General features: G+C 41.3%; 1 protein-coding gene across 1 annotated transcript in view; it reads left to right on the top strand.

The window, feature by feature from the left end:
- The window catches only part of LOC119908994 (kinesin-like protein KIF13B), a 42,038-nt gene that overhangs the window by 14,809 nt on the left and 3,427 nt on the right, over positions 1–23,802 (top strand). The window contains 29 exon segments of the mRNA XM_038726992.1: positions 1,803–2,015; positions 2,104–2,214; positions 2,566–2,700; positions 2,849–2,979; positions 3,694–3,780; positions 3,885–4,075; positions 6,239–6,464; positions 6,571–6,733; positions 8,306–8,452; positions 8,762–8,911; positions 9,213–9,338; positions 9,905–10,078; positions 10,320–10,477; positions 11,355–11,487; positions 11,625–11,771; positions 11,975–12,004; positions 12,159–12,258; positions 12,504–12,630; positions 13,456–13,511; positions 13,606–13,724; positions 14,404–14,580; positions 14,715–14,807; positions 15,638–15,790; positions 16,983–17,019; positions 17,022–17,071; positions 17,406–17,462; positions 18,645–18,738; positions 19,076–19,158; positions 23,031–23,096. Of these exon segments, the coding sequence (XP_038582920.1) occupies positions 1,803–2,015; positions 2,104–2,214; positions 2,566–2,700; positions 2,849–2,979; positions 3,694–3,780; positions 3,885–4,075; positions 6,239–6,464; positions 6,571–6,733; positions 8,306–8,452; positions 8,762–8,911; positions 9,213–9,338; positions 9,905–10,078; positions 10,320–10,477; positions 11,355–11,487; positions 11,625–11,771; positions 11,975–12,004; positions 12,159–12,258; positions 12,504–12,630; positions 13,456–13,511; positions 13,606–13,724; positions 14,404–14,580; positions 14,715–14,807; positions 15,638–15,790; positions 16,983–17,019; positions 17,022–17,071; positions 17,406–17,462; positions 18,645–18,738; positions 19,076–19,158; positions 23,031–23,096 (3,534 nt within the window).

The following is a 23,802-nucleotide window of genomic DNA, read 5'->3' as shown; positions in this document are numbered from 1 at the left end:
AAATTCTAAACTTCATTCAAAACTATTCAATAATTTATAATGACCCAGTTTGCCACCTTATGGCGCACACACACGGTTCATAAGATCTAACTCTGTTTGGTCAGGATAATAGTAACCCATTACTGTCATCAATCTAAAACACTCTGGGATTGATTTTTTTTTTTTACAGGGTTAGGGTTTGCCGATCCTTGCACAGACTCTGCATCAGTTTGGTCACAGGCCTCCTCCATGGCTGGATGCGGGATATACTGACGTAGTAGTTTTAAACCTTCCGCCGCCATGCTGAAAAAAGCTCCCCAATGGGGTTAAGGAAGGGAGAGTATTGTGGGGAGGTATTGTGGATGCTGATCAGATGTTGTGTAGTCTGTCTCAAAATGTGATTATGTGGGTTGTGTTGTAAGGACCTATGTTGGCATGGCGATGGAGGACCCCAGACATTCAAAGTAGCTCTGTGGCCAGTGATGTTTCTCTCTCTCCTTACTTTTGTCAGGTTAAACCCAGCCCCATCTGTCAGGATAGATTACTGTGGTATTGCATCAGCTTCCATTTACAAAACTCTCTGGGGGGGAAAAAAAGACAGATGTATAGTTCAATGTAGGCCTGGCATGAATGTACATGGAACTACATGTACTGTGTGCACAATACATTCCTTACCTCACTCAACATTTTCATGGCGGTGTTGGAATTTCTTTCAACTTGCTAAAGTTGTTTCATCTGTATGTGATGTTTTGTTTTATTGGTCCAAACCATGATTACAAGGGAAATGTCCTCCTTGACTTTCAACCTCAATCAAAAGCCAATCAAAAAACATGTAAAATGTCAGAGGACAGCGTGCAGGGGCATTGTTTCAAACATAGAATGCAGTGAATGGGTACTACAAGTACTGATGTTGTGCATATAGTAGGCTACATTGTACCAATTGGCAAAATGTAGCTAAAGACAGTAGAGAAAAGTTGTTTGCCTCCTCTGCTCTTGTCGAAATGTCCGAATTACTCTTGCAACAGTATTTGTGCCGAGGCTGGGTTGAACTGGCGGTCAGTGTCAGTCCGTGCTTTACAACATGGTCAGCCAATGTTGCTTGATTGTTATCTGATAAATGTGGTCCTCGTCGTCTTTGTCCACATCCTCCTCCAGGTCTCCCTCTTCTCTCCCTCCCCCTACCCGATAGGGGGTCCCCGCTGTCATCATCACTCCTCCAACTTTGACTTCCATTTTTGTTGAAGACAGGCACTGTAGTGAGAAGTGTGTTTTGCAAGAGAATGTGCTTATAGATGAGCGCTGGCATTTTGCTCCTCGAGTTTTACTTACTGTGTGATACTTTTCATTTTAGTGTGTAAGCAGTCGTAAAACAAACAGATTCCACAGCAGATAAACAATACAATCACTGATGTGCATTTTCAGCTTCAGTTACTTTTGCATATTGCATTGTTGCATTTTTTAAGTCCCTGAGGAATTCATTTTCAGGTGTGCTCTTTTATTCTGCCCTATTTATTTTCATTAGCTCTGCTCAGTTGGAAAAAGCCTCCTTTTGTCAGCTTCTTTAATTTGGGTTTTTTAAATTAGTCTTTAATATGGCTCCATGTAGCGTTATAATAGTGTTTAAATGTAGCTTTCCAAAACATGCCTGCTCATCCCCTCTCAAACACATCCCCATAAATAATATGCTTTTCACACATATAGTAATTCTTTCTCTAAACCAAAGCAGTGGATTTTCTTTCTTTGACACAGTGCAGTCGGTCGGTTTTCATCCTCTCAGAGGTTTGGGATTGTCACTGAGGTGAAAGTTGTGTTTTCACCTGCAGGACAGCCTGGGAGGGAACAGCCGCACGGCCATGGTCGCCACCATCAGCCCCGCTGCGGACAACTACGACGAGACGCTGTCCACCCTGCGTTATGCCGACAGGGCCAAGAGTATCGTCAACCACGCCGTGGTCAACGAAGACCCCAACGCCAGGATCATCCGAGAGCTCAGAGAGGAAGTGGACAAACTGAGGGAGCAGCTCACTGAGGCTGAGGTTCAGATTTCTTCAGCATGGTTTAGTTCTCGGAATATTGAATTTTGTAATATGTGGAGAGTGTAACGCAGCTTCTGTCCCTCTCCAGTCTATGAAGGCACCCGAGCTGAAGGAGCGGCTGGAGGAATCAGAGAAACTGATCCAAGAAATGACGGTCACCTGGGAGGATAAACTCAGGAAGACTGAGGCTATTGCGATGGTAACACAGACAGAAATACACTCCCTGCAGAGATTTAAAGTTAATTTTGTTAAACTTAAACAGAACTTCTTTTGTTTTTGTTGATTTCTTGCACAAGTGCAATAGACACATTTAATCAAACTAAGGAGACCAAATTAAAATGTGAGTCATTGTCAATTGATTTTTCTTTTTCCTTTTCATTCAGTGTAACTTAATTAAGGTTTAACTCAAGTTTGATTCAGTGGAGGTTATTTTCACAGTATTCTCTGCTCAGCTTCCTCTCTTTTTACCCTCACATTTTTTTCCCCCTCGAGCAGCTAAAGAATAGACTAATCAACTAATCAATTCATGCATTGAATATGTTTCATGTAGGAGCGTCAGAAGCAGCTGGAGAGTCTGGGCATTTCCCTGCAGTCGTCTGGAATCAGAGTGGTGGACGACAAGTGTTTCCTGGTCAACCTTAACGCTGACCCTGCCCTCAACGAGCTGCTGGTCTACTACCTGAAGGTACGGGACGCACACATACTGTCCGGCGCTGTTTCACTGTACACGCGGAGGCTGGTTGACATACGCAGGGGCACGCAGATGAACACTTTCTCACCCGTTCTGCATCAGTGCATTTTGTGACCATCTCCCCTCTGTGTCTCGTGTGCAGGAGCACACGCGCGTGGGCTCAGCCAACTCGCAGGACATCCAGCTGTGTGGGATGGCCATCCAAGCTGAACACTGCGTCATCGACATCACTGAAATCAGCGGCGTGGTGCTCAGTCCTCACCGTAACGCTCGGTATTTTCTCAACCTAAATCAGCAATACCGCAAGCCATGTATTTATATTAAACAATATATTTTAAAACTGCACAAATGGACATTCTGTAAGTACAAACCATGTGACTAACCAACAGAAAATGATCACCAGACTCTGAAGTTCCCTTTAGCTCTGTTGACCTTTTTAGCACATTGTTTTGGTTTTAAACCTCTCCTGCTAATGTTGCTCTGTGCCTGCTGGATAAGTATTTGCTAACACGTTTGACATAACGGCTTTATGTGAATACAGTATATGTCAGTGTTATACAGGGAGAATATAAAGAACAAAGAATACAAAGAATATAAACAACCTGTTTCACACACATAAATTGCATTAGCTAGTTTTGTTTTTGTTCACCAGACCATTTACTTCTTTAGACCTTTTTCACATGTAAAGGAGAAATACTCTTTTCAGATAACAGATAATCTTCAACTGAGATATTACATATACATAGGTATGGTATTTGGTGGTATTTTTCATCAGGTGGGTAGGGCTGGTAATTGTTTCAAATATTTTGATGACAATAAGATACCTTTAGTTACTGTACCAATACCAGGGGATACAGTTTTTGTTACATTACTTTGAGAACTATAATTAAAATATTTCATTCATTAGTTTCATTGAAAGAAGTAAAAGAAGAAAATAAGCCAAATCAGTGAACTTAAATATTGTATAAATCCTTCTTCCACCTGTAGAACATGTGTGAATGGTGCTGTAGTCACCAGTCCAGTTCAGCTTCATCACGGTGACAGAATCCTGTGGGGAAACAACCACTTCTTCAGGTCTGTTTCTTCCTATTTTTCGCTATATCACACTTCCCCTTTCTTTCACTAACTTTCTCACATCCGTTCATAACCAACCAACACCTACTCATGCACGCACACAGGATCAGCCTGCCGAGGCATATGGTCCGCGCAGGGCGTGAGGATGAGGAGGGCGCCCCTGCGATGAAGACGTGTTTGAGCGCCGACCGGCTGGATGTGGACTTTGATGCGTCCAGCGACGTATCGAGCGAGCTGAACTTTGGCTATGAGTTTGCCCAGGCCGAAGTCATGATGAAAGGCATGGGCAACAACGGTGAGTCCAACCGAAGTGTCAAACAAGTCAAACATGCGCTCTTTCAAGAAAACAGATGGATTTATGTTTATTTAATGTGTTACAGTAAAATACATGCTTAGGCAAGCAGCTTCCTTAGAGCATGTTTAGTTTGGCAGTTGTGGTGAAAAAAAGTGACAATTATTCAGCATTTTTATTAAAATGCTGAAGCACTTATTGTGTGGATGAACTGTAATTCTGAAAAAAGGGATCTTAAATGTCTTAGAGGTCACATTCTGCTTTTTGGCTTTTTCTGTCTCCTTTATTGAGTGATATATCTTTTTTGTGCATGTAATAAGTTTGTTAAGTGAAAAAGCCCAAAGGGAGTTCCCAGCTCCTACAGAAAACTCTGCTCTGAACTGCCTGAAAACAGCTCGTTTGTAGTCCAGCCTTTTCCCTTTGATCCCTGTGACGAGACAGCAAAATGCGCATCATAACGCTCGCCTAGCAGCTAGTCAGACACACCCTCAAAAACACCGGTGGAAAAACACTGAGCTGCAGCACACAGTGACAAGACGTCCGCCTGCTGCCTCTCCTCTCCCTTCCAAACACTAGCTACCCTCCAGGCAGTCGATGGACAGAAAGTTGTTCCTGTGATGTAGAGACAGAGCTCAGTTAAAACTTTATGGATGAAAGATGCTTTTGTTACAGATTAATAACTCACCACTCTGAAACTCTTGCTCCAGTCCATGTTACTAAGCTGCTAAGGGGAACATGTACAGCTGAACTGAAGCTGTGTTTACAGGCTTCTCAGGGCCCGCCCTACTCTGCTTCTGATTGGCTAGTTGTCCTTAACTAGGAACTGTGCATGTGCAACTCCCAACAAAGATCTTGTAGAGGTGAGATGCATCACTCCATAGCTAAAACGAAACGAGGTGAAAAGAGGAGCTGCAGCAATGTGCAGTATGACAAAAAATATGGTGTTTTTTGAAAATGAAACCATGTAAACCTGTTCTGGTACAACCCCTAAATAAAATGATGAACCTTAAAATGAGCATAAATTGACCACTTTAAAAGCTATGAAAATGTGTACATACACAGACATTTTATATTACTGTGGACTTTACAATTTAAATGTCCATCCAGGCACCTGTAATCTAGTCCTTTGTACCATGTTAAACTGTTCACAGTCCAGACTGTCAGACTGGATAAATTCTACATACTGAAAATTATTAATATTTGCATGATCTAAAAATACTGACATGGGAGTGGAACTCTGCAAACGAAGAATTTCCACCTAGTGTTTTTCTTACCTCCTTGACTCTCTGCATCATGTCTATCTGTGGGACATGTCATTGAAAGGGGTCATGGGAGTGAAAAACATGTTTTTATACTCCTCTGCGAGGCTGTACTTGGACACAGCAGTACTCGGAGCTAAATGCTAATGTATACTAACGTGTTGATGTTCAGCAGGTATGTTGTTGACCATGTTCACCTACTTAGCTGAGCCTGTTCATAAGCTAACATTTGCTAATTAGCACCGATTTTCAACTGAGGCTAGTTTTGTTTAGATTTGCAGGCATTGACGTAGAAGTATAGGGCAAATTACCATTTCGACTTGAGGATTCACATTGTTAGTTGGACCGATTCACAATAAACTGCAGCGTGTTCGTGGTAATGAAGGACGTTGTCACCCTGTGCAACAGTGTGACTCATTGATTTGTTCTAATAGTATTTGTACAACAATGGCACAGAGGAAGAAGATATAGCAGGCTTTGGATACACAGAGCTTTGGTTATTTTTTGACATTAATAAAAATAGAGAATAGCTTTATCCTCAAACCAGGCTTGTTTTTACAGCTTTATCAAAAGTACAAGACGTCCATCACATCAGTATAATCCATATATTTAATCTAATCATTAAAATGTGGGTCCACAATACGATATTCACCCCATAGTCCACAATGTTCTGGTTGTGTAAACGCTGCAGTGCTCTCAGAAGAGACTCTGCTTGCCAAAATAGAGATAATGAGATAAATACTGGACTTTTGGACCAACATTGAGTGCAGTCCTGTGAAGGCGTCCCATCTAATTTGAAGGTGATGTAGCTTCTTCACCCTCACTCCTCCTCTCTTCCCTCCTCTTCCTCTCTCCATCCACCCATCCTCTGGCGGCTCCTCCTCCTCCTCCTCCACCTCCTCCTCAGACCCCCTGCAGTCGGTGCTACAGACCCTGGAGAGGCAGCATGAGGAGGAGAAGCGTTGCGCCCTGGAGCGGCAGAGGCAGATGTATGAGCAGGAGCTACAGCAGCTCCGCCAGCGGCTTACTCCTGAGAAACCCTCCCACCTCCTGGACCCGTCAGGCCTGTTGCCCAGCGCAGCCGTAACGTCACCCAGCACCCACAAACGCATGCGGCGCTGGAGCGAGGACAGGTGAGATACAATGGGACGGTGTGAAAGTTTTTACTGATCCCTGATGGCAGAAAAAGATTTCAAAAAGGGTTTGTGAAACTTGCATGCGTGTGTGTTTGTGGACCAGAGAAGCAATGATGACTCGCAGCCTGCGGCGTCTGAGGGAGCAGATAGTTCGGGCCAACCTGCTGGCACAGGAGGCTGGCTTCATAGCCGAGGAGCTTAACAAGAGGACAGAGTACCTGGTCACTCTGCAGATACCTGCTGCCAACCTGGATGCCAACAGGAAGGTAGGGCGTGCAAACTTGAGCGGGTCTAAAGGAAAGAAAATGTGCAAAAAAGGCCACTTACAGAAACCTGAACTTAATCACCAGAACAGCGAAGGAACAAGATACCAGACATTTTTTGTTTGGTTGATTGTACAAGTTCATGGGTCTCATTTATAAACTGTGCGTATGAACAAAACAGGGCTGGAAACGTGCGTACGCCACCTCCAAAGCAAAGGTTGGGATCTATAAAAAAAAAAAAAAAGAATGTGCAGTCATCCACGCAAACTCTGAACCATGTGTACGCACATAAACTGGAGAAATGAGAAACGGCGACTCACATGGCAGAAGGATGAAACGCTTTGAAATGAATAGGCCTATTATTCTGTAAAATAAATCTAAATATTACCTCTGAGTATTCTAGGCTTAAAGCCTTGATTGATTTTCCCTGAAGTGCGCAAAAAACCTAATTTCAGATCATTTGCAGCGCACAAAAAGAAACGGAGATATCTGTTTCTGCAGAAGAACACCTCAAATATGTTGTACAGTTTAATCAGGAATCATATTAGTTAATACTTGCATGCAGGGCAATTTATTCTCATAAATAAGGTGAGCAGGAGGATAAATTACATTTAAATTGATGCTGTTTTCAATGTGTCAATCGAGGAAATAGCAGTGTTAGTTTCATGTTGTTATCACATGTTCATTGCCTTATCGAGCCAAACGCTGTGCGCCAGTGTGTGGATGTGATGCGCTGCTTGTAAAAACACGTTAGGCAAAAATAAAACTGTTTTATTGTCATTTACAACAAGTCATATTTCTTTTAACTCATCAGCAGCCTCGTTAAGTGAGTGGACTGTTTGTAGCCTAAAAAAATTTGCGTTGCGTGAAAGTGTTATTTTTTTTTTTTACCCACCAAACAACATGCTTCAGCTTCACCAAAAGGAACGTCAGTCTCACACTGAGTTCAATTTTGTTTTGTAGCTTTTCTGTCAGAATTTGCCTCCTTTTCTTCCTGCAGTCAGCACGTATTAATATTAATGAGGGGCGTTTCACTGACCATTTAAAGGCAACTATGGCCGTTTGAAGGGTCGGACATGGAGCTCCCTCGTATGCCATTTTTGGCCTTTGGGTGCCCGTACACTTTTAGTGAGGTTTCTACGCACAGTTTTATAAATGAGACCCCAGGTGCTTGTTGGTGTAAGTTTGTTTTCACACTGTAATGCGGGAGTTTTCAAGTCTTAACACTGTGAGGGGAAAAAAAATTTGGATCATGTCTGTGTGATACGATTAAACTTGAGTTATGACGAATTCTGACACACATTGCTGCACGAAGGGTGTTAAAGTACCTTAATTGCCTTCTCATAACCACTGCTGCACCTCTGCTGTAGGGAAATTGATGTCAACCAGTTTTTGCCTAGAAAGAGGTCTTGCACACTTTCAGTTATTGAAAAAAACTCTCGTATGTTCCCAGAGTATGATTTGGAAATGGTTGGCAGAATTACAAGTGATAAATCACACAGAATATGTCAGTGTCCTGTTCATTCATGCCAACATGAATAAAAAGTAGTTTTTATCCTCTCCCCCTCCATACAGCGCGATGTAGTATTGAGCGAGCCGGCCATCCAGGTTCGCCGTAAAGGCAAAGGGAAGCAGATCTGGGCTCTGGAAAAGATGGAGAACAGGCTGGTGGACATGAGGGAGCTCTACCAGGAGTGGAAGGACCTTGATGAGGACAACCCTGTGAGTGACACACAGACGGTTCAGATTAATGAGCTACATTGAATCTCTAGACTTTATGTGCTTGTTTTCATTTATGCCATTTTGCATCCCAGATTGATTAAATGATTAAAAGAAGGGATACAAAATAGGCACAGTGAAAACAACAAATAAGCAGATAAAGCAAAGATGCAGAACTCAGTTTGTTGAAGAGAAATAATTTGAGATGCACACCAAAAAGTCCTGACGGGGCATTAGCTTTCTACTTTTGCCAGATGTCTTGTTTTTTTTCATTTGCCTATTCTTACTCTTTCTAACTCTCCTCTAACGCAGGTGATGCGCTCCTATTTCAAACGTGCCGACCCGTTCTTCGATGAACAGGAGAACCACAGTCTGATCGGTGTGGCCAGTGTTTTCCTGGCCTGCCTGTTGCATGATGTCAAGTTGCAGTATGCAGTGCCCATCATCAACCAGAAGGGAGAGGTAGGAGCCCACTGGGTGCACATTCTTAAACTTGTATGTTACACACAGATGAAATTGTTAGTCTGTAGCCTGTTTGTTTATTAACTTTAAACAATTCATTTTTTGATTACTTTGATTATGGTCTACAGTATGACTCGGTGACCACGAAATGCTAAATTTGACCAGGAACCTCAATTTCTTGGTAACAAAACTAAACCCTAGAAAGGACAGAAGAATGAAAGACATGCCAGCTTCCTGCCAAAGTGGCTAACAGAAGTGACACTGCTGTGTGTGTGTGTGTGTGTGTGTGTGTGTGTGGCAGGTGGCAGGTCGGCTGCATGTGGAGTTGTGGCGGGGTACAGAGAGCACTGAGGAGGAAGGTCCAGGACAGTTTACTCAGCAGAGCATAACGGACGGAGATCCACAGGAGCGCAAGCTGGACTGTGTGGTGAGAACATGCAAATGTAGCTTGATGAACAGGTTTGTTTTAGTTATGAATGAGCCAAATCCAGGAAGATATTCAGGGAAACGCCACCTGATAATCTAATATAAGCCAGGAATCCTACATGCAGTGGCTGTTCAATAAGTGACTTCAGTATTTCCAGTGGGACAATAGTTCCAGATTAATAATGGATCTGGCAGGCAGTCAGATTGCTTTGTCTTCTCTCTATTGTGAGTTTCTCGAGCTCACTGTACTGTGAAATGTAACAAGTTTAATTAACTCCGGGTTGGCTATATCCTTTTTGTCTGTTGCTTCCTTTTTCTGTATGATGAAATTAAATAAAAACAAAGTCAGGAGGTCTTTGCTAAGAATTCATATGTACTGACCTAAAGTGTGTAGAAATGAAACTAAACTAAAAATAATAAGTATATGATACCATCACATTTCTGTTTGTGTCCGATCTGCGACTTTTCCTTGAACCCTGAGATTCAAACTAGAATTACAAATCATAGTGTTTTGTTTATCATTGTCCGTGTAGGTGAATGTGCATTTCTTCGTCTTCCCTCTCTCAGGTGAAAATCCTCCAGGCCACTGGTCTGCCTCGCCACCTGTCCAACTTTGTCTTCTGTCAGTACCATTTCTGGGGGCTGGAGGAGCCGGTGTTCATCGCTCCAGAGGTGGCGCCATCCAGCTCGTCCTCTGACTCCAGAGACCCGCAGTGCACCGTGGTCTTTGACAACGCCAAGGTAACACAATGGAATTTTCTGTGGTCCACAGAACGTCACGTTTTTGTTGCGTCAGTCTTCACCAATTAAAAAAAACAAACAAGCTTTTGTCACCATTTGAGAAGCAAACAATACAATAATCTTCATTTATTACCAACACCGAAGGTTAACCACAACAAAGGAAAAGATGAAACAACAATAGTGAGATGGTTGTCAGTATAAGAAAATGTCACTTCCTGTTTTACTTTTTATAACTTATCAGGAGTTGTCTGTGCCAGTGTCGGAGGAGTTTGTGGAATTTTTGGCCGAGGGGGCGGTGGCCATTGAAGTGTACGGCCACAAGCAGGCCAACCACCGCAGGAACCTGGCACTGTGGGACCTCGGAGTGATTCAAGCCAAGACCCGATCGCTCAGAGAAAGGTGCAGTGGCGCCAACGCACACAACCATGCAGTCATCAAAACTGATTCAAAGAGCACACAAAACACGCACAAAGGTTTGGTGAGATTGGCCCGCTGCAGACGCTCAAAGCTATGTGTCGTATTTTCTAAAATGTGAGGCCTTGTAAACCCGAGAGGTGGGTTATCATAAAGGTTGGGTTACATCTGTTTGTAAATAATTTTGTCAGTGGGTATATTTTTTACTAACAGGGATGACAGACATGTACTGAGTGGCAATCTCAGCAAGTTATTACCTCCCAAATAGCTAGAAAAAAAATTTATTTTCTGGGATTTGCTATAGTGGGACAGTAGCATTCCTTACTATGAATGTACTACATACTCTAAACATGGTTATAGTTAGTACTGTATACAGAAGACACATTGACACATAGATAAATAGTTAAATTACTTTTTATTTTTACGACATCTGATTGAATACAGTTATTGACATGCACTTTAAGTGGCTGCTTGACTATAAAGACATATTTTTTTATTTATCATTTTATCATGGCGGCTATAGAAGATCGTAGACTAATGTTGCTTCTGTTTATATGATCTGTTGTTTTCTTTGTGCTATACCACAAATTGCCTCTTTGAGGACATTAAAGTCTATTGACTGAAGTTCAACACATTTCACTGTCAGGTTAGGTGTCTTTAGGTAAGTGGAGTCTCATATTATCAGTGATGCTAAAGTGCTAGCATGATTTTAGTGTCTGTTACACCATCGAATGGTAAAATTGACCAATAAGCTGATCCACGAAAACATCAACATCTACAAAACACACTATGTGGCATAACATATAAAGGTGAGGTATGTATTAATGGAATGTTTTGATGTGTGTCCGTGCTGTACCTGCAGGTGGAGTGAGGTGACCCGCCAGCTGGAGCTATGGGTGCAGTTGATGGAGCTGAACGAGGCAGGAGAGTTCACAGCTGTCGAGGTTCTTCCTGCTAAAGACGTGCGCACAGGAGGGATCTTCCAGCTCCGACAGGTATCATGGAGCTCTGGTTTCTTCATTAGAATTGGAGCCTTTTTGTATTATTACACTGATTATGTGAACAGCCATATCAATGGGGAATAAATTTTGAAGGTTATTACAATCCTCTCATGTAAATCTGTACCTCCCAGGGTCAGTCCCGTCGGGTCCGGGTGGAAGTGCGTTCTGTACCAGACTCTGGCACCATGCCCCTCATTGCCACCTCCATCCTCTCTGTGTCCATTGGAGACGTCAAGGTTCGACAGGCGCGTCCCTCCAGAGGCAGCGAATCACAATGGGTGAGGAGGAAACATAATCAGTTGTTGATATTTGTTTTGTTGGATGAGAGATTTAAGGAAATTAAAGGAAATAAAATGACCTTGTTCTTTGGTCTTCATGCCTACTTTGTATGTGTGAGAATGATTTCTTCTTTCTCATTGAAATAGCTCCATTTTTATCTAATGTTTGACTCCAACTGTTTCTCTCTCAATTGAAATTCCAGGAACGGGATGAAGAAATGGACAGCTACCAAGTAAGTATCAGTGACAAAGATGCATCATAGTTTGGTTTTAACAGAGACAAAATGGCAAGTAGCTAAACTTAGGGAGTGTTTCTCTCATGTTTACAGTGAAATCCACAAGTCTGTTTCTTTACAACTGATACAACTAATGTGTGTGCGTTTGTAGGAGGTAGACCTGGAGAGGTTGAGGGAACAGTGGCTGGTCACACTCACTCAGAGACAGGAGTATCTGGACCAGCATCTACAGAAGATAGTTTGCAAACCAGGTACAGCAGTGGAACACATGCATCCTAAAAAAAATAAAACAAGCATTTCTGAACACACATCTGATATGGTGATAAAGAACTATCCCCCAGCCCTAATTTCCAGTGTTTTAAAACTATAAATCGTTTGTCTAATTACAGGAAAATATATCCCATTTATCAGTGTTCATATGTAGTCTATACCTGATTATTTTTTTGCATTAATTAGTTCTCCTTGTGTTGGTGTTCACCTGTGTATGTGCGTGTAGATAAGTCGGAGGACGATGTTGAAAGGGAGTCCCAGCTGCTGGAGTGTCGTCTGACGCTCACCGAAGAACGCAACGCCGTTCTGGTGCCATCAGCTGGCAGTGGCATCCCTGGAGCGCCGGTGGAGAGGTGTGTTTGTGTGAGAGGAAAAATTCATTGTTACAGCAATTTTTATTTATTTATTTTATTTTCTAGGAAAGGTTTGCTTTAAGTACACAATTCTTCCTTATCACACTTTAGAGCTTCCCTGTAAAAACATTAACCAACGAAATCAACCAACTACTATTACTATCACTACTATTAAGTGCATTTTAACTACTGTATTTAAGTACAGTTTTGAAATACTTGTCACTTATTTCCATTTTATACTTCCACTCCACCACATTTCTGAGGAGAATATTGTAATTTCTTCTCCACTGAATCTTTGTGACAACTATACTTACTAGTTACTTTACAGAGATAAGTTGTAAAAGATATGACAAACCTGTAAGATAAAATACATGGTTGTGGATGGTTGTCAGATTCAGCAAACGGTCCTAACTTCAGATAACTGTGTAAATGACCTGCGTAAACATGATGAATGCCTTAAATGATTAAAGGAAACGCATCCTTGGCCCATGTTTTAGGAAGTTTTCATTAATGAAAATTACAGTGAAGAGTAAAAAGAAGAACTTTAAGAGACTTAAGTTCTGCTTTCAGGGATCCATAAAGGAAAGCCTATCATTTTTTAACAGCGTCAGCAGTGGAATTAAGGGAATGGTGCTTGATCGGTGTGTCTGTGTCAAAAAACCTGCCACACCATCAGTAACTCAGTTGCACTCAGTTGGATGTTAAATGCTTGGCGTTGCTTGAGGACAGCTATTTTGTTACAGTCAGAATGAGTGGAGGGGGCTGTCAGCCTCTCTGGATCACAGACAAGATGTTCAGTGTGCTGACGGTACTGTTTCTCCACAGGGTTCCTGTCCCTGGAATGGAAACACACATTCCTGTCCTGTTCCTAGATCTCAGTGGTATGTTGCTCCTCGCCTTCTTTTGTACTCGTAATTTGGCCAAATCCTCTGCTGTCCCAAAAACTATTGAACCTGCCTTCTTTTTCCCCTCCAGCTGATGATTTCCAGTCCAGTCTTTCAGCCCCTTTGGCTGGGGGGCTGGATGCGTTACTCAGTGGGGAGGAGGAGGAGGACTTCTTTGACCTTCATATTGTTAGACACTATGATTCAGCGGTAAGGTGACGATTGATATTCTGTGTGTGTGTGTGTGTGTGTGTGTGTATATGTGTATATGTGTGTGTGTGTGTGTATATATATATATATATATATATATATATATATATATATATATATATATATATATATATATATATATATATATATATATATATATATATATATATATAATCGAGAGAGAGAGAATCTCTTATCCCTCTATTTTCTTTTGCATATCTCAAATGTACCACCTGGATAGCGGATTGAACCATTTGCCCTAGACCACGGGTATTCAATTAGAATTCAAAGAGGTCCAGTTAGAGAACTTTTCCCGTAGCAAACGTCCGGAACTTCATAACGACTAACTTGCGTTATCATTCAGTACCATAACATATAGTTGTATCAACATATGTTTTTAGTCAACAACTGACTGTCAAATAAAATAATATTTCCAGAATATTTATTTAATTTTGTCTGTGAGTTTCATTTGCTGCTACATCAGTACAGTAAATGCTAGAGAAGCTGCGCGGGTTGAAATAGAAACGCTCCGTCACGAGGTAGTAAGTCTCAATAATAGATTAGCTGTAGGTCGGCGGGCCGGAGAGGATGGCGGCTGGGTCCGGATCCGGGTCGCGGTCCACCTATTAGTGACCTCTGCCCTAGACATTCATTTCCAATACATTTTAATGTTGTCCAGGTGAAGGTGGAGGCTTCCTGGGACTCCACGGTCCACGAGTGCCCCCAGCTCAGTCGCGTGACGTCGGCTGACCAAAGGGCCTACCTGACGGTCAGCACGGTGGTACAGCTGAGCCACCCGGCCCACATGCAGCTGGTGCTCAGGAAACGGATCTGCGTTAACGTCACCGGGAAACAGGTGAGTGGCCCCGGGACATAATGGCAAGGAGCAAGAGGACACAATCCGTTTGCTTTCTTGCCTATATAATAGCATGTCCACTCGTAAAGAGATCAGGTGGTTGGAGAAAATGTGGTCGTGTATTTATGTTACAGGGTTTTGCTCAGAGCCTGCTGAAGAGGATGTCTCAGCGCAGCACCATCCCCGGCTGTGGGGTCACCTTTGAAATTGTTTCTAACATCCCAGGGGTAAGTACAGGGCTACAAAATTATTTGTTACAAAGAAAGAAAATTACCAGAGGTATGTCTGCAACTGCATATTTGTAAAAACGGACACATCTATCGCTTTGAAAGATGGATGCAAAGTAGCTGCTAGCAGAAACAGAACTCAAACTGTTTGACCAGTGAACAAATTAGAAAAACTTTGGTGCCCCATAACTACAGCAAATAATGCTGTAAATTCTTATTTTATGCAGGAGAATGACTCCTTGCTTTTTGTTTTGACTTTGTTGGAAGGTGAATTTCATCTTTCATCAATATATTACTACAATAAATATCATGGAATGGTGATTGGCCACTAAGTTAATATGCAAATGTTATTTTTTTAGACTTTAAATTATATAGAACAACCCCATATTGATTCCCTTATTAATGAAAGCCCATCAACAGCATTGCAACATGTTGTGTTGAGTCATAAAGTTACAGCAGGGATGAGCATAGTCGGAATCCCTATTAGCCTCCTCCTAGGTTAATATTAAAAAGAAAACATGTTAGTAAGGTGTTAAACATTTAATGTGGTTAGTCATATTCTCAACAATGGATGGTTAAATGGTCCCGAAAACAAAGAGAGCTTAGTCAGGTCCAACTGATGTGGAGAGTTGCTTTTAAATCAGAATCAGCATCGTTGAATACTTCATGCTGATCGGATCGGTTTTCTAAATAACCAGAGAAGCATTCTGCTGGTCAGAGGCTGGATGCCGGTGTACTGTAGTTTACATTTCCAGCTTTGCAGTCATGTTATGACATAAGCACATTAGGAGGTGCCTGCCCCTTGACATTCTGTCTCCCTGCTCCCACAGGACATCCATGGTCCAGAGGACAGGGAGATGTTGGCCAGGCTGGCTGCCAGCACCGAGAACGACCAGTCGGCTGACAGTGAGGCGGCCATAGAGAAATACCTCCGCAGCGTCCTTGCTGTGGAGAACATCCTCACCCTGGACAGACTCAGACAGGTCGGGAAATACAGGGCATTAACACATGTGAATCTCGTCTGTGTAGCTGTGACATGAAGCTCCAAAAATTAAAACCATCAAAGTATCAGAGTAGTTTATTTATCATTATACAACACAGGGTTGTACAACGAAAAGATTGTAGTTCCTTCATGCTACACACACAGAACTTAACAAATGGGTATTAAAATATGGTAACATAAAATAAAACAAGTTAAAAATAATTATTTATAACCACTTCTATACATATGTACATATACGTACTCACCCAGAACATTTAAATATGCGTGTGGGGTGAATGTGAACCGCAGCAACAATATGATAATGTGGTTTCATCTTCACATAAAAACAAGTCTGACATTTGGGAAACATCCAATGTCATCCATTTTGACTGTAAGCACCAAACATCATCGATGTAAAGCACAGAGTCCGCCTCCTCTCATCTTGCTGACGGTCTGCCCAAGAGTGCTTGATAAGTCGGTGTCTTTAAAGATGTGGGCACAACAGTCTCTGATTTCCATTGCTTGGTCAACCTGAGTCCCATTATGTCTAGACCAGACCTTTAGAAGCAGTCTTAAGTCCAAGTTGGGCCAGCATGGCTCCTGTCCTGGCTGTCATTCCTCTCCTCTAGGCGATCACTGCACCTGCTGTGGTGCCTGGTCCGGTGGATCGTCTAAGGTCCACTGCTATTTAATCCGAAACCATGGCTTCTTTTTCCAATGACTGTATTTCTGTCATAGGCAATACGTGTTTCAGCAATAAAGCTGGAGAAAACGGATGAAAAACAGGGTATCTGCATGCATGCACGCACCACCGTTGCCGTTGGAGCAACCATATTAAGTAATTTGGTATTTAGCATCATTTAGTTCAGAATATCTAAATGTCTGACCAATCTCTCATTTATTCACGTTCCTTTGATTGATATTTCTCCGACGCATGAGCCTATTAAATCCTCATTGTCTATTTTCACTCTTTATGCAATTTTGGAAAATGTCAGAAGGGGAACATTTTCCTTTCTACCCTGCCAAAAAAATGAACAAGCAACAAACAGAGCTGCTTAATTCACACAATACAAAGCATATACCTAGAAATACTGAGTGAGAGTGTTTCCATAAAATACATAATTTGTGTGTGTGCGTGTGTGTGTGTGTGTGTGTGTGTGTGTGTGTGTGTGTGTGTGTGTGTGTGTGTGTAGGAGGTGGCTGTGAGGGAACAGCTGGCGGTCAGAGGGAAAGCCCCAGACGCTGCCTGAGCTCTCCAAACATTAACCGGTTAAGAGACCGGGTAAGTCAATTTTTTGCCCAAACCTATTCAAGGAATAGTTCAGGTTTTATTAACATGAGGCGGTTAAAACCTGTCCAGATAAGAATACTAGCTAACTATCCATCTATTCCATGTGTTTCCAGTAAAGTCTCTCTGTTGAATAGATCACAGAAACTCAACTCTTCATTTTCTAACCACACTGAACTGAGCTGGTGTTTCCTCACACTTTTTATACCACTGCTAACCACAAGACAGTGTAGTATTCTGGGGTTCAGATTTTGTATCTTAATAAATTTCCTTCTTCCCATGGTGTTAATCTGTCTCACTAACACCCTGGCTCTAACCCTTTAACCAGCTGTCAGCCAGCAGTCTGGATCTCTACTGCTCCACTCATAAGCTCAATGACTACAAGGTGAGACACATAAATCATGTCAGCCATTTATTTATCATGTCTTACTCTTACAGTTCTATTTTTCATATGAGTTTTCTGTTTATGTAGTTATGTATTTCTCATTTCAAAGATTGTCTCCAGGGTGATGCATTAATTCTGTCCAGTAGTTATATATTATAAATATTCCATAGCAGGACTTGATTTTCTGAGGTGATGCTTCAAAACTTAGCAAACAAAAATGATCATTCCACCATGGTCCAAATGCTCATTTTAATTCTTTCAAGTCCATCCTGTGGTTCTCAGCCTATAGAAAAGACCCCTTTTAAAGGAGTCCAAATAGAAACCTGAGGGGTCACGAGATACAAGATAGGAAAAAGGAAAACAATATACGTGCTTCTCAAGTTATTTCTTTGTTATGACTTCTCTCTACTCTTTGCTTTTTATTGTGAAATATTGGCAAGTTTTACCTGACACAAGGAAACATCACACTTTAGTAGTAGTACTCATAACTCAAATACATATAGAAAGAAGATCCAATAAAGTGTCATCTACGTAGAAAAGCAGTCAGTAACTTCAATATTTAGGCTTAAGTATATGTAAAATTATATGTAAAGCAAAATAAATCTAAAACATAACATTCATATTTACCATAGATGCACTAAAAATATGACAACAACTGAAAACACTGCACATTGGTGATTTGCAACCAGGATACACCAGGGGTTACGGTTGCCAGGGGGTATGGAAAGGTTAAAGCTACACTCATTTGAAAAAAATTTAAGTTAAGATTTTGTTGAGAAAACATTTCCACATGGTGAGTCAACTGTATGTAACATTGTATGTTGCAATTGAGAGAGCAAGTCTAAACAGTTAGCTAAAGGTAATGAAGAAACAGTTGAAGTAGTTAGTGTTGGACTAAGGGTGAAAAACCTGAGGGTAGTGCATAAATGGTAAAAAATAGCTAAAAGTAATGGATAAACAGATGAAACAATCAGCTAAACATAATAAATTGTTGATATAGGTATTGGATAAATGGTGAAAAAAAGCAACAGGTAGCGAATAAGTGGTTGTTGTAACTGCTGCAGTGTTGTTGCAGATGTTTCTGGTCACCATTAGAGGCTGCTAAAGGTCACAGATTATTGAAATGCTCTGTAAAGCCACATGTGTGACATCCTCCTGTGTCTTTCCCTCTTGTGTGTGCAGGGCTGGGAGAGCCACCAGGACCTTTCTGTGGCGCCTCCTTTGTCTAGACGCACTCTGCCCAGCGCCCTATCCCAGAACCTGAACACAGAGACAGGTACGACTGATAAAACCTTTATCTTCAAATGGATTCTTTATCTGGCTTTGAATTATCTTTCCATATTTGCTGCCTTTGATGTCAGAATCAGCTCTGCTTTTGTTTCAGCCTGGGGACAACTATATCTGTCTGTCCATTTGCTCTGAATCTTAATTTGGCACTTGTTTTTCTCTTTGCCAGCACATTTCTCAATTTCTCTCCTCTCTGCCTCTTTTCCTGCTTTCCTTCTTCCTCCTGCCCTCGCTTTCTTCATCTCTGCTCCTGAAACCTCCTGCTCTTCTTCTCTTCTTTTCTCCACCAGCGCATTCAGGCTTTGCTGCCTCTTATCTCCCTCCAGTGAAGGCCGTACCCAAGCTGCTGAAGTCTCTGCTTCCTGGTGGGAAGGAAGATAGTGGAGACCAGACAGCTGTCCATCAGCAGGTACGCTCCTTCAGTCAGCTCTGGATTTAAGCTTGTATTCTGCTCGCCGTCTTATCAGGGATTTAAAGTTTCTATGCATCACTGCAGCCTGAATCTAAATATCCCCTCTGCTCATCAGCAGCTAGTCCTATTTTTTCTGTTGCCATGGAAACAGAGCGTATGTAGATGGCACACAAATAATAACTAGATAAAGCGTATAAATGCCTCAGTGCCCCAGATGAGTGGTTTTCAGAAGTTTACAAAAGTGGAAGTGATAAACATAATCATGGAATGAGGAATAAAAGAAGTGCACTTTTGTGTAGACCTCATCATGTTGTCAAGGTTTTGAGGCAGAACTCTTCTCAAGTACACCTTATTCACCAAACCTTTTCATTCATCTTGCCTTCCTCAGGGCGGTGTCTGAGATTAGGTCCGCGTAGCAGGTCCAGGCAGATAAGTGCCACTTTTATGGACTGTAAAATGCTCACTGCAGGTCAATCGGGAGCGTGACTGAAATATGCAAGAACTTAGGAACTGATAAGCAAGTGTATAAGTAAGTGTCGGTTCTTGGAAATTTGGTAACTGTTCCAGCTTGGAACCGGTTCTCGATACGCAACACTAAGAGCAATACTAAATTGCTGGAGGGCCCCTTTAAGGCCTCTTTTGGTTAAGCTGTGAACACAAACCTTTTGAAACCACTGCAACTGATTATTCATGTTGTTGTGGATGAATCAATATAAATTAATAAAATATTCCTATGAAAACACTGAAGAAAGAAGAAATTGTTAACAGCATTCTCACGAACACCATGGATGAATATCAGTCATTATTGTGTTTTGCCCCTGCTTGGTTTAAATGTTCCAGTAAACATCTTAAAATTGGAATATTCCAACACTTGTAAGAAGAAAAGTGACTGTTCTGAGTCATCACGTTATGCTTGTTAAATCAAAACTTGGTTTAGACAACAACTGTCTGCACATACAGAACAAACGCTTTTGGTGTCTCCGAAGTGACTGACATGCTGTATAACGTTTGACACTCCACAAACAGCCCCCATTGAGACAGGAGCACACTGTGTGTGGAGGAGGGTTAATTAGGAGCAGGTGAACCTTGTCGCCCCCGCTCCTTCTCCACCTCCTCATCCACGAATCCCCAATCATGTGCCATCGAGACCCGGGAGTCTGCAGTTTTTTCATTGCAGCCAAACACTACAGCATCTGATTTGACTGATTAGCGCTTTGAACCGCGGAGGGAAGCTAATCAGGGAACTCGTGTGCCGTGGTGTTTGGGTGAAATGGAAACCCGTCGGGCCTTGTTGGTGCATTGTTTGAGGGCATCGCTCTAGTTAGTGCTCCCCTCCACCCTGCCCGCCACAGATGTTTAGAAAGGTCAACACACAAACAAAAAGCCTCGAGTGTGGCAAATATTAGCAGGCTGTTGACATAAATTAGATGAGTGAGTCATTGCAGTTTGCACTTAACAAATCCCATTTACAAAGTTCTACATGTCTGGTGACGTGATTAGGTTAGCATGTTGTTAGCTCAGAGGACCCTACAGTACGGCCTCACAGAGCTGCTGGGTAATTTGCTAAAACAGCTAGGTACTATAGTTTTACTTTACTTTAATCAAACAGGAGCGCAGTAGTAAGTGAGTATTTGGTAACACTTTCTGTGACACCCATGTGTATAATGCATTATAAACATACTTATAATGCATTATACTGTAGCTATGTATAATTATTATAAGCATTTTATAAAGATACCTGACCTTATAACTCATTATAATATGCTTAATAATGTGTTATGATTATTGTTATAAAGCACTATTAATGTTTATGGGTGCTTATAACTATAATTACATTTAGCAATAAGCACAGAATAACCCATTATAAGTTTGTTTATAATGCATTATGGACATTAGACAGTATTTTTTTTATGGCGTCAGCCACGATGTGTCTCAATGAAGTGTTTTTGGACAACAACAGAGCTCTCTGGCACAGATCAGTACGCTGTACCAGGCTTTGGCAACATAGGCAATGGTTGTTAAATATTAAGAAATAATGCACAGATTTGAAAGAAAATTTTGTGGTCACCATTCAGGGACCAGAAAGACTCTCATGTTGACCAGCAATGTGCCTATGATGACTTGAATTTTGACTTTGTTGTGGTTGCAGAAGACATATGATAGATCTGTCTGACAGATAAACAGTATTTTGTGATCCCTTTTTAAAGGAGACCTATTAACCTGCTTTTCCAGTCCTATATTGTAGTTCTGTGACTCCTGTATAGCAGCTTTGCATGATTCAAAAGTTCAACAAAATAATTTTCTATTCTATCATTTCAGCCTCTGTCTGAAACAAGCTGTAGATGCTCCTGTCTCTTTAAGCCCCCCCCCCCTGTCAAAGCCCACTGTTTTCTGATTGTCCAAGACTTGAAGCAGGCTTTTGTTGCCCTGAGCGGTACAGACAGACTGAGCGCTGCTGTGCCATTGCTGTGCGGAGCAAATGACCATATATGGAATAACGGCTCTGTCTAGCTCCATGTGTCGTAGAACGGAGCTCTTGGTAGAAATAACAGTTCAAAACAGAGCATTCAGAACAGGAGGAAATCTGAGGGTTTTGTTCACAGGGATTTCTTTTAAATACTTTAACCTCATTATTTGAAGCATGAATATCCAACATTGTAACATTGTAGATAAGACATAAAATGCGGAAAAGCATAAATAAATAAATAAATAAATCCTTTAAAGCTTTTTGTATAATGAAAACACAGCATGTATTTGTCCATATAAAATGACAGAAGAGGCGTCTGTTCTTGTGCAACTGACGTGTTGTGTTGACTTACAGGTTTACTGGCCGGAGAGGGATAGGATAGATGTGTTTGACCTGCTCTCTGATGGCAGACATGTTGTCCGTGTAGGTTGTCGTTCTGCTCAGAGCAAAAGTACAAAGAAACCCAAATCAAATGAACCGAATGAAGGATGACGGTCAATTCCCTCTGAATGTGATGCATGACTCAAACAATCATCCTGATGAATATCCACGCTCAAACAATTGTCTAATTTATTAAACATATTCAAATATCTCAAGTATTAGTAAGATGAGGGTTTTTTTTTTTTTACCCTCTTCAAAAAAACAAATGTTAAGAAGCACATCACACACAATATTTAATCTGCCTGATCATAGCGAGTGTTAAAGAGGTAACTAGAATACTGAATAGGGATAAATGATGATGGGTGCAATTATAATTATGGTGCAATTATCCTGATTGTTTTACCAGTTTATCATGATTATCTGTCTGAGTGATCTGATGAACAAATATTTGTATTACACTTCCTGCATCTCATATCAACATCGTGACTGCTGATCACTGCAATAAATTTAATATTGTTCTCCTTTTTTAATATAATCACGTTCTAAACTGATTATATGCAAATATATCTGTTCTGTGCAGTCCGAATACAGTATATTGTAACAGATGGCCAACTGGCCTAGTTAGTTATCCCAGTTTAGTATTCTGTGAGGCTGCCAGAGAAAGCAGTACAGAATGATGTTCAGCCTACAGAATCTGTCATCTTTTTAGCATCGTGGATTAACTTTTTCCCCACAGGCTCTGTTTTCTGTCTTACTGTCATGCTGAAGTCTGAGCTTTTTAATTCCCTCACAGCAGCTAATCACCACGTCGTGCACACTGTGTAATGAACAGGTTTGGAACTCTACAGGCTTATATTAATATCTAATCTCCAGGTTGGACTGGACTGAAAAGACACAGACTTGCTCATGATTACATATTGAATTCTGCTAGACAAATGCGCAGTGCCAATTTACAGACTGAAGATTGTTTTATTTAAAACGTCATTAACTGAACATCTTTTGAATTCCTCTCCCGTCACAGAGTTTGCCTCGCATCATGGTGCAGTCAGCCAGTGTTGAAGAAGGCATGAGCAAACATCAGCAGCCAGTAAGTTCTCCAACCCCAGATGGATCTATATGGTCTGGGAATCCAGGGATGTAAACGATATTTAAAATATGGTGTGTTCTTGATTATCTGACTTGCTGGGTGTGACCACACCATGCATTTGTTATCTTGGAAAAGGCGTATTTTCTTAGCAGGAACAACAAAAAAAGCCTCCACACTCAAACACATTTGTAAACAGGATATTCTGAAGAATTGATGGTGCAAGAATCACACTACACAGGCAGTTTATCAGACTTTTAAGTTGATGAATTGTCATAACTACACTGCTTTTATGACTAGTTTGTTGTATTCTTGTATTTATGATGTCCTTCAGATTTAATTGAGAGCCTAAATGGGGTTTATGGGTTGCGGTCGCCACTGAGATGGTGTCAGTTATTTGCTTTTATGTTTCTGTGTGTGACTTTCGCACTTTCGTTTTGTTACGCAGTGACTGGGAGAGAAGGTTGGTAACGATCCACTGAGTTGCTTCAATTAGACTCATAGTTATGTGTCTTTGTGTTGTCTTTAAAGGTTGGTAGAGATCTATTTAAAGCTGCTCTTATCAATATTTTTATGCTAACAGTGGATCAAAGGCTATGTATAATTTGAAAGAGGTCACTTGTAATGATGAACCCACAAAGAATCATCACCAAATTCTCAGCTGTACTTGAAAGTGATAACAATAATTATCCTGATGTAATTTTCCTCG

Source organism: Micropterus salmoides, unplaced genomic scaffold (assembly GCF_014851395.1).
Source record: "Micropterus salmoides isolate LMB-PRFRI ecotype aquatic unplaced genomic scaffold, ASM1485139v1 Ms_hic_scaffold_18, whole genome shotgun sequence".
In the NCBI taxonomy this organism is placed as follows: Eukaryota; Metazoa; Chordata; class Actinopteri; order Centrarchiformes; family Centrarchidae; genus Micropterus; species Micropterus salmoides.
This window is presented reverse-complemented; position numbering and strand designations above follow the sequence as displayed.